The sequence below is a fragment of the Octopus sinensis genome, linkage group LG1 (assembly GCF_006345805.1).
Source record: "Octopus sinensis linkage group LG1, ASM634580v1, whole genome shotgun sequence".
Classification (NCBI taxonomy): Eukaryota; Metazoa; Mollusca; class Cephalopoda; order Octopoda; family Octopodidae; genus Octopus; species Octopus sinensis.
The window spans coordinates 43,316,389-43,331,119 of NC_042997.1; the positions used below are offsets into that span (position 1 = coordinate 43,316,389).

General features: G+C 37.2%; 1 protein-coding gene across 3 annotated transcripts in view; it reads left to right on the forward strand.

Annotated features, from left to right (window-relative positions):
* LOC115211603 (sterol O-acyltransferase 1) overlaps positions 1-14,731 on the forward strand; it is a 72,290-nt gene that overhangs the window by 18,025 nt on the left and 39,534 nt on the right. For all 3 annotated transcript variants that reach the window (XM_029780186.2, XM_029780195.2, XM_029780205.2), the window contains one exon: positions 13,254-13,316. In XM_029780186.2, the coding sequence (XP_029636046.1) occupies positions 13,254-13,316 (63 nt within the window). The remainder of the gene's footprint in view (positions 1-13,253; positions 13,317-14,731) is intronic.

Genomic DNA, 14,731 nt, shown 5'->3' on the forward strand with positions numbered 1-14,731 from the left:
AGATCTGGATTTTATGGTAACCAGCAAGTAGTTTAGCATAATATTCCCCTATTTTCTCCATCATCATCATCATCCTGACATAGTCCTGTGTCATAATTTGTCTGGCTGTATTTGTATTCTCCTTTCCCATACTTGCCCCACCATCAATTAATCTCTGGAACATAATTATCTATCCACAATAATTTCCATTTCTTCACATCTGACTCTACCATGTTCTACAAATATCCAGAGTAGCTTTTATCCTTTAAATAGTCCAGATTTCCTTCATTCCTCCTCATAATATCATACCCAGATGGTCTGCTTGTTAATGCTCCTACTGTAAAACCTGTCTTTTCTTCTAGAAGAAACCCAGGTCATGTCACTTGCAGCTCCAACGTTTTGATCCCCTACATAGAGATGAAACTGGTCAAGGGAACATCTGCTGAATGTGTTGCAAGCCTTATCAACTCCACTGACCTTCCCAGTCTTTACTCTCTTTCTGACTGTCTTTTCCAACATCAAAAGTCTTATGCCACCCAACTCCTCATGAAATAACAATTCTTTTCCCAGTTGAAGATGACTGCACCTGCTTGAATGAGAGGATTGGTTATCATTTAACTCCCTCCTTTACGCATATTTGCATCATCCGACTCTTTTTATCTACTACTCCTACATAGATACCCCTATGTTCACACTGTCACCCACCCACTTTGTCTTTCTACCTACTTCTCAACATACCTCCTGCCACTCACATTGCTTGTCACCTCATTCGTATCCATCCTTTTCTTGTGCTGGACCAACAATCACTCACCACCCACTAAATTCTCCTCTGCCAGGAACCACATACTCCTGCTCACATCCTTTCTCTCATTGTCAACCATTATTTCTGTTATTTTTCAATATCACTGGTAAAAGCTTTCTATATTTTTTTTTTTTTGATATTTTCTCTTTTTTGATATCTTGACCAAAACTTACTTATTTGAAATGTTGATACCTCTCTTTTCTTCTTAGCATACTTTCTATACTTTTGTCTCATTGTTTTTGTTGTATTTCATCACAAATTTACCTAAAACGAGGTTACTAGAACTATCTTGTGACTGATAAAGATGAACTAAACAGGGTTAAGTATTATGTAAATACAAAGCAATTATAGTTTAACCCATTGCCAAGACGAAAATATAACACATGATTGATAGGTTGTTAATGTCATGGTAACTACACTAAAAATATACTTCAAAGCTAACCTAACGAAATATCAAGTTGCGTAGTTTAAAATAGAAGTCAGTTCCCATGGTGCTAAGTCCATGTCTTTGCAAATTGCTGAAACATTAACAAAAGCATCAAGACTCACAATGCTTTCTGATATCTTTTTGAGTTCAAATTATCTCAATAAGATCATCATCATCATCATCATCATCATCATCATCATCGTCCGCTTTCCATGCTAGCATGGGTTGGACGGTTCAACTGGGGTCTGGGAAGCCAGAAGGCTGCACCAGGCCAGTCAGTGTTTCTACAGCTGGATGCCCTTCCTAACGCCAACCACTCCGAGAGTGTAGTGGGTGATTTTATGTGCCACCGACACAGGTGCCAGACGAGGCTGGCAAACGGCCACGCTCGGATGGTGTTTTTTCATGTGCCACCGACACAGGTGCCAGACGAGGCTGGCGAACGGCCGCAATCGGATGGTGTTTGTTATGTGCCCACAGCACGGAGGCCAGTCGATGCAGCACTGGTACCACAAAGATACAAATTCCATTGATGTTCATCTATTTTGATTTGGTTCAATTTCAGCACTGATAAAATAATACTAACACTATTAGGTCAGTTGTCTGCATTGAACATCACTCCTTAAAAAAATGCTCTAAGAAATGCATTATTATATTAAGGGGTACAGTTAAATTGTGATTATAATTATTAAACAGTTAATAGAAATTATTTATTGACTGATTTTCATTGTAATCCAAAGGAGGAAAATTCTTGAAAAGCTGATGAAAACCGAATAATTTTGCTTTCCCTCTTAATATGCAATATACAGCTTTCATCAGTTATGATGAAGCAGTGATGCACTGGACTGGTCTCCCCTGCATAAGCATTGGTATAATATTCTATATGGAAACTCTGGACTGCCCACATGCCTTGGCCTTACTATTGTCATCCAGAAGATGGCATGTAGGACATGTAGAAGTATATTATCTACAGTGGCTACCAGGAGGAAGTTAAATTGTCAGTCCAAGAGATTCCATTCAAGAGTTTTCATTGTGGCATAAACCGTTGCTGTTTCCAAAGCACCCATAAAGTACTGACCTTATTCATCCATAGCAATGGGTTAGAAGACTTAAAGCTATATTGTTAGTAGTTCTTCCATGACACAAACCTACTAGAATGTCTGTATTCTCACTGAAAGCCGTTAAAAGATCATTGGTTTTACATGGTTACTGTTGGTTTTAACAGTACAGTATTCCATTCTATGGTACCAACTTAAACTGAATTACTGAGAACTGTGTTGCATAAAGAGACACTTTAGAAGAATATAAGCTGCTGCCTTTATTCACATATAAACATGCTTCTATGTGTGTTAATTTGTATAACCATATGTTATATTATATAGTATATTATATTTGTATAACCATATGTTATATTATATAGTATATTATATTGTTATACAAAGTAATTAGGGAGCTTTTCATGTGGTTTAATCTGTTAAAAATAGCTGCTAATTTCCTCCCTCAAATCACACCCTAGTGTCTTCAGAAAAGGAAGGGCATATTGGTTAATATAATTCCTGAATAGCCACAGCTGGAATGCTTTTGATCGTAGGTCTGTTAGATCAGGAGCACAACCTTTAGTCGAATAAATTGACCCCCAGGACTTATTCTTTGTAAGCCTAGTACTTATTCTATCGGAACCTTTTTGCTGAACCGCCAAGTTACAGGGATGCAAACACACCAACATTGGTACATTGGTTGTCAAGCAATGTTGGTAGGACAGACACAAACAACAAACACACATACTTTCCTTCTACCAAATCCACTCACAATGCTTTGGCCAGCCTGAGACTATAGTAGAAGACACTTGGCCAAGGTGCCACACAGTGGGACTGAGCCTGGAACCATGTGGTTGGGAAGCAAGCTTCTTACCACACAGCCACTCCTGGGCCTTATATACACACATATTTATATATATCATCATCATCATCCTCATCGTTTAGCGTCCGCTTTCCATGCTAGCATGGGTTGGACGGTTCAACTGGGGTCTGTGAAGCCGGAAGGCTTCATCAGGCCTAGTCAGATCTGGCAGTGTTTCTACGGCTGGATGCCCTTCCTAACGCCAACCACTCCGTGAGTGTAGTGGGTGCTTTTTACGTGCCACTCGCACAGGTGCCAGACAGAGCTGGCAAACGGCCACGAACGGATGGTGCTTTTTATGTGCCACCGGCACGGGGGCCAGGCGAGGCTGGCAACGGACATGAACAGATGGTGCTTTTTATGTGCCACTGGCACGAGGCCAGTCAGGGCGGCGCTGGCAACGGTCATGAACGGATGGTTCTCTTACATGCCACCGGCACTGGTAACACATCTGCAATTTCCATTGATCGATTTCGATTCTGATCCTCACTTGCCTCAACAGGTCTTCACAAGTAGAGTTTTGTGTCCCAAGAAGGGAAGGTATGCATACACACACACACACACACACACACACACACACACATATCGCATACATTATGTGTAGTGTCATAAAAGTCTCTATTATCTCATATGTATCTACTCAGATATAATGTCATTTATTCTTTTGTTACCTGTATAAAATAGGCTGCATGTAAGAAGGATAAGTTGCATGGAAAACTCCTTGGCACATGATAATCTTTTGTGTAAATGTGCATAAAATATTATCATGCTATATGTTACATACTTTCATTTACCTGGAGCTAATATTTACATAGAAGGGTCGTTTCTCAACCAAATGAGCCTCTTAAGTTTTTATCTGCATATAAAAGGATTCCCATTTATGAATCTAACACCAGTGTCATAGCTTATCATTACAAAGAGGAAAACGTATCTCTACAATAATAATGGGTTACAAGTTGTTAGGTCATAATTTACATAATTACCTTTTTGTTTGTTTGTTTCTTAAGCTGCTTTTTATAGCTTGTTTTGTTTCTAACCCTAGCATATTTATCTAGAAAAAAATATTTGTTTCATTGATTTAAATTTATATTGTTTCTAATAGTACTTTTCCTCCTCCTCCTCTGCCTCCTCCCATTTTTTAATTATTATTATTATTATTATTATTATTATTATTATCATTATTATAATAGGTGGCCAGCTGGCAGAATTGTTAGCACGCCAGGCAAAATGCTTTGTGACATTTCGTCCGTCTTTATGTTCTAAGTTCAAATTTTACCGAGGTCAACTTTGCCTCTCGTCCTTTTGGGGTCGATAAATGAAGTACCAGTAAAACACTGGGATCGTTGTAATCGACTAGTCCCCTCCCCACAAATTTCAGGCCTTGTGCCTTTAGTAGAAAAGATTATTATCATTATCATTATTATTATTATTATTATCATTATTATTATTATTATTATCATCATCATTATTATTATTGTTGTTGTTGTTGTTGTTGTTTTTGTTGTTACATAATCTATTTTGTAATTACTTTGTAAGAACACCAGGTGCCACTCATTTTCCCCTACATTTTAAACTACTCACAGCCACCCCTTTTGTGTTGGTTCTTAACTTTTTTTCTTCCTCCCCACCCCCTGTTTTGCTGATCTCTTGACTTTTTTTCTATTCTGCATGATTACTGCTTGGTGGGAAGGTAACACACGTGCACACACACACTCATACATATCCTCCTTTTATTCTGACTCACTAAACGTACACTAGCAATTGCTGACACTACTGAAGAAATCAACGAATAAGTAAATAAGATTATTGAGATAATGCCTAAGGCTTAGGATTTCAGTCTTGGTGTTAATACAAATATGTCAAGCTCACTTTAATAATAATCTTTTGTTTTAAAAGGTGATACATTAATAGATATGTATATATGACAGTAGCTTTTTATCATCAGCATCATCTTTATCATCAGCAGCAAAAGATTGGTTTTATCAACTTTGATTTGTATTTTAGTATATTCTCAGTACTTATGTTATTATGATGACAAGCGCTGAAGTGCTGCAAGTCTGTGGGCTGTGTGGTAAGAAGTTTGCTTTCTGACCACATGTTTCCAGGTTCAGTCCCACTGCATGCCACTTTGGGCAAGTGTCTTCTACTATAGCCTCAGGCTGATAAAAGCCTTGCGAGTGAATTTGATTGACAGAAACTGAAAGGAAACCTGTCGTATTGTATATATATGTGTTTGGTGTGTGCATGCTTGTGTGTGTGTATGTAAAAAGTACTGGAGTTGATTTGTTTGACTCAAAATCCTCAAAATAGCTGCAAGCCAACGACTGGAACAAGGAAAGGACAAAAGATATGGAGAATCCTTTTACTTTCATACTTGGTTTCTTCTGGAAGGTTGTGAATATCATAAACTCTGAATTTCTTTCTCCTAAAAAAATAAAAAAGCTCTTTGACTCTCTCTCTTTTACTTGTTTCAGTCATTTGACTGCAGCCATGCTGGAGCACCGCCTTTAGTCGAGCAAATCGACTCCGGGACTTATTCTTTGTAAGTCCAGTACTTATTCTATCGGTCTCTTTTGCCGAACCGCTAAGTGACGGGGACATAAACACACCAGCATTGGTTGTCAAGCAATGCTAGGGGGACAAACACAGACACACATACATATATATATATATATATATATATATATATATATATATTATATATATATATATATACATATATACGACAGGCTTCTTTCAGTTTCCGTCTACCAAATCCACTCACAAGGCATTGGTCGGCCCGGGGCTATAGCAGAAGACACTTGCCCAAGATGCCACGCAGTGGGACTGAACCAGGAACCATGTGGTTGGTTAGCAAGCTACTTACCACACAGCCACTCCTGTGGAAGAAACCAGTCATTTAAATTTAAGGAACACTTGTAACAAATTATCTATTTCTTTTTTTAATTATGTACATTTTCTTTTAGTGTAAGAATAATAATTACATTTCTTTGATTTTGTTTTAATCTAAATACAAACTGCAACTATTTTCTAAAATTACATATGTCATGTGATGCTACATACTCTTTTGGTGATTGTAATTTTGATTGTCTTTTACTAGAGCAGAATGTGCTGGATGATACACTTTTGACCTAATGTGTAGAGTTTGTATGTTCATTTTCCAATTTAACCCTCAAAAATTTGCTTGATCATCATCATCATCATCATCATCATCGTTTAGCATCCGTTTTCCATGCTAGCATGGGTTGGACGGTTCAACTGGGGTCCGTGAAGCCAGAAGGCTTCATCAGGCCTAGTCAGATCTGGCAATGTTTCTACAGCTGGATGCCCTTCCTAACGCCAACCACTCCGTGAGTGTAGTGGGTGCTTTTTACGTGCCACCCGCACAGGTGCCAGACAGAGCTGGCAAACGGCCACGAACGGATGGTACTTTTTATGTGCCTCCGGCACGGGGGCCAGGCGAGGCTAAAGTGAGATGGAGAAACAATTATGACAGAATAAAAAGGCTTGTTATATCTTTTATGATTTTACATATGCATATATTGAGTGGTAATATTTATCCCCACTTATACATGGATATTTTGTTGGAGCAAACTATACTGCAGTAATTACAATGAGAGAAGCTCCTATATCTGCTAGTGGGGAGATTAATCCTCACTACCTCTAGCACTGAGACTACCAGATCACGTAATTTCGTCCTTCCTTGGTCTTGGTGAATGCATTTTGCACCAAAACGTTGATATGAGAGTTTCTCTCGTGGAAACTACTGCAGTATAGATTGTTCTAACAGAATATCCACGTTTAAGTGGGGATAAATATTACCTCTCAGTATTAATACTGCTTCTGTTGCTAATAAATACATGCATATATATATATATATTATTAAATCCAGACCTGAAGATTGGGAGTATGTCGACCCGAGTAAGTATTGAAACTAGATACCTTGTATCTAATCAATACCGACGTATTTTCATGAAACACGAGTAGTCTTTTAAACGGAAAATACCGGATTCAGAATAGATATAGTTAGTATAAGATTTAATTTTTAACATTTTATGGAGTGGTCGGGTATAAAATCTTTCAGTGTTGATTGAGTTGAAGGTGGTTCTGTCTCTAAAATTACTTTTATATAAATATATATATATATATATATATTTCTTTTTGGAACTGGATCTTGAAGCACACGTATCAACAAATTGGGTTTTATTGGCTTTAAATGTTTCAAGAATGTAATTGAACAAAATCACAAATGAATATGAAGAAAATTACTATATTGAGTTTCTAAAACAATTAGGGATATTCTATGTAATTGTTTGATCTGCTAGAGAGACCAGGTAATTCATTCTCAAATAAAGTATAAAGTATAAACAAGGCACATCAGATCAGTCAGCAGAATTTCTGTTGAAAAACTTTGGCATAAAATAATACATCATATAAATAATATCTGGAACACTATAAATGAGATTTCAAACAGGTAAAAAAACGGCCATAAATCTCTTCCTTAAACTGTTTGAGTGGAATGATATAACCATATTCATACAAAGGTGCCTTTAAGAAATGTTAGTGACACAGTTCGCTATATTGAAAGCTGTTATGCCAATTTCTTAAAGAATTTTACAAAGATTTGTTTATAAAGAAAAATATTCTAATCACAGGCGTAACCCTTTAGCATTCATCCACATTGCTTTGAATTAACTATGCATTATCTTGTAGCTTTGAGATATCAGTGATGTGATTGTCAATTCTTAGAATGACATTGTAGGCTAAGTGTGAGAGGTCAGATTTGGCTGAATTGAACATAAAACAGAATATTTTAGCCAGATATAGCTTCTTTAAATGCTAGAGGGGTTTGCAGGATATTGTTACTCTAATCACTCATAATTCAGACTCTTATACACATTTTCTACAAATTTCTGAAATTTGGTGTTTTTCCAACTGTTATGAATTACACAAAATTGGATGTGACTGTAACTCCAACAGCTGTCACCTGGTTAAGATACTTGTCAAAAGAAAAACTGTATCGGTCAAGTTCCTAAGTTTAATATCCTGTATCACTAGCATTGTGACTGGAAAAATCAACCTCTTGGCAAAACAGCTAACGCAAGTGACTCCAAAGCCAAAAATTATTTCTGATAATATTTGTAGATAATATAATATAATAATAATGATTGTGTACAGTGTTCAGGTGCACTACAACTCATCTAAAGTGTATATATAATCAGGTGTAGTTTCGGCGGATTTCGGAAAGCATGAGGGCCTTAAAGGATGCAGTGTCATGGCAGTCAACAACTGACGCAGGCAGTTTATTCCATGCTTCAGCAACTCTGAGCATGAAAAAATGTTTCCGAAAGTCATGGGAGCTGTGTTGTTTTCTGACTTTGTAGGCATGTCCACGTGTGTTGGACACATGGAGATCAAAAAGGTGTTCAGTGTTGTTGTTGGTGAGGTGGTTGACAACTTTGTGGGTGTTTACCAAGTCCGTCGCCAGATGCCGGAGCTTCAGTGAATCCATGCCCAGGGAAACAAGGCGCTCAGAATATAGTAGGTGTCTGATGGGGGGTATGCGTTTGGTTGCACGTCTCTGAACAGATTCCAGGAGGTCAATGTTCTGAGAAAAAAAAAAAGATAAAAGTATTTTGATGCAATAGACCACCAAATAATTACTTCAAAATAGCAACACTGTAGTGTGTAAGGCATAACAAATAAATAGTTTAAAAGCTACCAAAGATGGGTTGCAGTATCCAGAAGTTCAGCTATCCAGAAATGTTTGATTTCAAAGCCTGAAATTTTGGTAGGAGGGATCTAGTTGTTTGATCCCAGTGCTTGACTGCTACTTATTTTATTGACTCCCAAAAGAAAGAAAGGCAAAGGAATTTGAACTCAATATTAAAACCCAATGAAATGCAGTAAGCATTTTGTCCTGCCTTATAAAATAATAACAACAACAACAATAATAATAAAGTAACAGTTAATAAACTTTTTGATAATAAATTTAGGTGGTGTGAAGTGAGTTCTGTTTTTGGATTATTTTTGAAAATGTCTATAATTTTAACAGCTGTCATCAAGATGTAAGGTGAAAATTTGAAGAAAAATAGAGCAGCTTCCCACAGTTTAGAAATTTCTCTTTTTTTCTAACTTCTAACTTGTTTATAAAATATAGTTTTTGCACATCTTTTTGATTTTATTTCTAATTTGTATGTTTTAGACTTATATTTTTAATTTGTGTATTTTTAAAATTAATTTTTATCTTTATATTTTTACGATATCTTCAGCTTGTCTTTTTTCTTTAAATTCTATTCATTTCTCTATTTTATGCTACTTTTCAGTAATCGAGTTGTATGTATTTTTAATGGAATGCTCAGAAACTGATCCTAGGATAGAAATATTGCATGTCTCATCGTTTCAATCTCTTTCAGCTTATCTATAATATCATAGTTGACAGTCAAATAAGATTATTTATCTTCACTTGCGATCTTGATTCTAATTCAGCAAGAGCTATTTAACCCTTTAGTATTTAAACCGGCCATATCCGGCCAAAATAGTTAATCTGCTTTACGTTCAAACTGACCAGATCCAGGCTCTCACACCTACCCTACAATGTTATTCTACATTAAGTAATTACACCATCAAGATCTTGAAGATATGAGATAATGCATGATTAATTCAAATCAATGGGAATCAATAGGCATTATGTTTGATAGAATAATCTGAACACTAAAGGGTTAACACAACACCAGTTGAGATTAACCTAAACTCTCCCTAAATATAACAATTCCATATCCATCTTAGCAGATATTTCTAAGACATAGTCTCTATACATGATTAATCCTTAATACAAAGACAAACTTAATGATTATTTTAACATACTTGGTTGCTTTTTACAAATTGAAACATCTTATTCAACAGTGATAGCTGTTCTATTACAACTGAATATAGGTATAGGTTTATGGTCGAGACTATGGCAATGGAGATCTCTGGTGTTCTTGGCTCTTGGACCATATCACTGTTCACCACTATCAGGGTTGAGATGGCTATCTGCAAGTGCAAGCCCCATGTGTCAGAGTGGCTGTTCTAGCACATATCCCTCACCATCTTGTGGAGTAATGCCTTTTCCATTTTGTCTGTTGGGACCATGTGGCTCCCTGAATTACAGGAAATCGAGAGACTGGTTGGTCCAGCTGTTAAAATAAACAAATAGATTCAACAACTGACCAGTGTATAAAGTTATATAAAATAAACCTTCAGAAAAAGAGCATATGATATACATTCTGGTATTTGCTTTCAACAATGCCTTGTCCAACAGAACCCTTTTTCTACTTACTTCAGTTGCCAGTTCATCTTGAAATGTTATTTGTTATAGACAGGTGCTGATCCTGCTATTTATGAATGAACCTTGAAGTAAGCGCTCTCTCTTGAAAGCCCTTTGGAGCTTAGAAAGCATTGTAATATAATCTAAATACCTTGTCCAAAGATACTGATTAGTTAACTTAGTATATTGTAAGTGTGTGTGTGTATATATGTATGTATGTATAATGATTTTATATTCAGGTATGCATGTATAAGTAAATTATATTTTCAGGTATATATATATATTATCATCATCATCATCCTCATCATCCACTTTTCATGCTGGCATGGGTTAGATGGTTTGATTGGAACTGATAAGCTGGAGAGCTGTACCTGGTTCTAGTCTGATCTGGCATGGTTTCTATGGCTCGCTGCCCTTCCTAAAGCCAACCACTTCAAGCGTGTAATGGGTGCTTTTTACATGCCACTGGCTTTTATGTGTAACCATCATGGGTACCTGCTATGATCTTACATAGCTTGACGAGTCTTCTTAAGCACAGCATATTGCCAAACGTCTTGATCACTTGTCATTGTCTCTGTGAGGCCCATCATTTGAATATCGTGCTTCACTACCTCATCCCATGTGTTCCTGGGTCTACCTCTCCCACAGATTTTCTCCACAATTCGAGATCAGCACTTCTTTACACTGCTGTCTTCATCTATATGCAGCTATCATATGTATGTATGCTAAATGTGTATATATATTGATAGGTATGCATATAGATATACACATATTCTACAGGAGATAAGGTAGGACAATTGCCATACTGATGACACTTATTGAGGCAGAAACACACGTCCTCAAATGTCCTCTTCTCTCCTGATTCTAAGCCTGTTCTTTTCCTTAATGGTATGTTAACTTTGGTGAATTCTTGATTTGTGCTTCTCACATGGAGCTGGTTTGAATTTATCATTTAGTGATTGTGACCTACCCTCTAGAGGCAGTGATGATTCTCTCATCATCATCATCATCATCATCGTTGTCATTTAACGTCCAATGTTGTATGGCATTTGATACTCGCAGAATCATTATCACAGACGAAAATGCTTAGCAGCATTACTTCCAACTTCTTTCATTCTGAGTTCAAATGCTTCCTGAGTCAATTTTGCCTTTTGTTCAAAGCAGTGCCTCAACATGGCAGCAGTTTAATGGCTGAAACAAATAAAAAATAAATGAGAGAAAAAGACAGAGAGAGAGACATGCATGCATGCACTCACACTCACATTCTTCTTTTTCTAACAGCCTCCCATGCCGTCTGGGTTGTTTAGTCTGGCAGGATCCAGCAAGTCAGAAGGCTCTGTTGAACTCTAATGTCTGTTTTTGGCATGGTTTCTAAGGCTGGATACCCTTCCTAATGCCAACTGCTTTATGACACTGGCAGTAATGAGGTCACCAAGTAACTTGCAAGACAAAGAAAAGGACATGCTTCTCCTCAACTGAGTTGGTGTGTAATAGAGAAGAAGAGGCTTTGTGCCAGTTGTTGAGAAGCTAAAATCTGATAGAGGGACAGGAACAAGTGTAGATACAGGCTACCCTGAACTACATAAGGGTGAGTGGAAGTAGCTGGAAAGAACACAGTGGTTAGGGATGGGTATAGTCCTGAAGAAAGTGAATGGAACAGGGGTGGTGTTCTGGTCAATGGTAATTATTGGTATGGGGGTGAGGAAGTTCAAAGAAATAGGAGTGGGTCACAAAGGAGGAAGTGATGAAAGACAGTGGATGAAGGGTGATAAATCAGAAATTAGGAAGATGACGATATGCAGAGTGAGTGAGCGGTAAGGGAGGGGATGTACAATGAGACAAGTGGATGTTAGAGGTACATAGTGGCCATAGTGAGTGAGGGATAAAGGTGGGCGGAAGGGAAAAGAGAGAAAAGAAATAGCATTTCTGTTGTTTACTCTCTCTTTTACTCTTTTACTTGTTTCAGTCATTTGACTGCGGCCATGCTGGAGCACCACCTTTAGTCGAGGAAATCGACCCCGGGACTTATTCTTTGTAAGTCTAGTACTTATTCCATCAGTCTCCTTTGCCGAACCGCTAAGTGACAGGGACGCAAGCACACCAGCATCGGTTGTCAAGCAATGCTAGGGGGACAAACACAGACACACAAACACATACACACACACATATATATATATACATATATATGACAGGCTTCTTTCAGTTTCCGTCTACTAAATCCACTCACAAGGCATTGGTTGGCCCGGGGCTATAGCAGAAGACACTTGCCCAAGATGCCACACAGTGGGACTGAACCCGGAACCATGTGGTTAGTTAGCAAGCTACTTACCACACAGCCACTCCTGCGCCTAAATAGTAATGATGTTCAATTCTTACAGTCACTACATCTGAAGTTAACAACAGAACTACAGTAGTAGTAGTACAGGTGAAGTAACTATAAGTGTGATGTAATAATGATAAAATAATCTGGGATCAGATCATAATTCCTTTGATATTTTGTAAAGTTGTAACCTCACAAGGCAATGCTGATCATTGTATGTTAATTATAAAACAGTTTATTATGTTAGTTTCTTCAAATCAAATTCTTTTAATCCAAATTTTCCTCTTTTTTTTTTCTTTAAGACATTTTGAAATAATACCTATTATTAAAAAATATTTATTTTGTTGATTTATTTTGAAGGCTAAAATGTTATAATAGTTGGATAAGAGTTTGCAATATGGAATGAAGTTTTGATAAAAGTCCTTTTAAAATTTCAGATCTTCAGGAAAAATTAAGAATCTTGTTTATGTATCTTACATTTTAATGTTTTGAAATTTTATTTGATTTTCTTTTCCAGAGTAAAGCGAAAAGATGGTGAACTACCAGAGAAAGTGTTTGTCAATAGACGATCTGTTTTAACGTAGGTATTGTCTTAACATTTTTCCACAAGTTTAGTTCACCCAAATATTAGGTAGGTCTTCAATAGCACCACAGCCACATTTTATAGAAGTGTGAAAAGATATTTAGATATATTCAATTTGTCCAGATTTCTCTTCTGCCTGCTAATACAGTAACTTTTCTTTGTCTACTTTTACTTTACTCACTACTGCTACCACTTAATTGTTTTTACTAGGGTCTGCATTTACATTGTGTCTCAAAGTTGTCTACAAAACTCTGCTTCAAAATAGATCCTGGTGTGTGATTGTTTCATAGCCTTTCAGAAAATATGCTGAGAAAGATAGCTAACCAAGTCATTAAAATGCTAATTAAAAAATGATCAAGAGTCATTAATTTTCATTCCATCACCAACACTGCATTGTATCCCTGGCAAAGACTTTCTCTCAGTGGTATTATACACCTAACAGTAAATATAAGGTGCACCAGGTACTTGTGAATTACCTTGATGGCCCATACATAGAAGTTACATAGCATGTGCCAAATTTTAATTTTCACATTTCTCTTTTAGACATATCAGCAGTGTCAGCATAATAGATTCCAGTCTTGACACAGGAAATGCCATGGATCTAGCTACCAATCACTGTGACTTGGAAATTACCAGCTTCTTGCATGTGGCTGGTTCTTCATGTTCATTGTTGGGGAAAGAGCTGAGGCCTCTTATGGAGACATGTCATCCACGGCTCAGAGAAAGAAACATTCTCAGCCGTCAGACATCGTCCGGGCAGCTAAATTTATCCTGTAGGTCTAAAACATCATCAAGGTGGTGGAATCCACTATGAAACCTGTGCTACACAAGAACATCAGGTACAAATCTTGTATAATGAGAAGAGGGCAGTTCATGTCCAGGAAGACCTGAAAGAATCACATGATCATGTGATCCGCCCCCACCACCCCCTCATACATATTATTTAAATTATCGGGACTGCTATGTTTGGAAAAGGAGGCTGACCAATGACCCATGGTGCCAAGGGCTGCCATTGTAGACATGGTGAGCAGCATGAGTTGGGAGGCCACCTGATCCTGGCAAAGCAGTCACTTCTGTGGCCACATCAGGTCTGTCATTTAGGTTGAGGGCAGTTTTTCAATGGCTTATTTCTTTGATGTATCTGTTTGAATATGTTTGCTGTTTTTCTGATAGTATCTTTTTATTTTTCTGTTTGGTGTCTTTGTTTTTCTTTTTGTTGGGTTTCATCTTCGGTTCCCTGCTGCACACTTTAGCTACAATAGTAAGAAACAATTCTGTATGATTAATAAATATTTGATTAACTTTCATTATTGAATTGAAATCTATAAAGAGACAAAACTTTGTGTAATAAACTAGCATTTCTGTTCAAGGGAGAAGAATGCTACAACTTCTTGACATATGGCACAATAGCC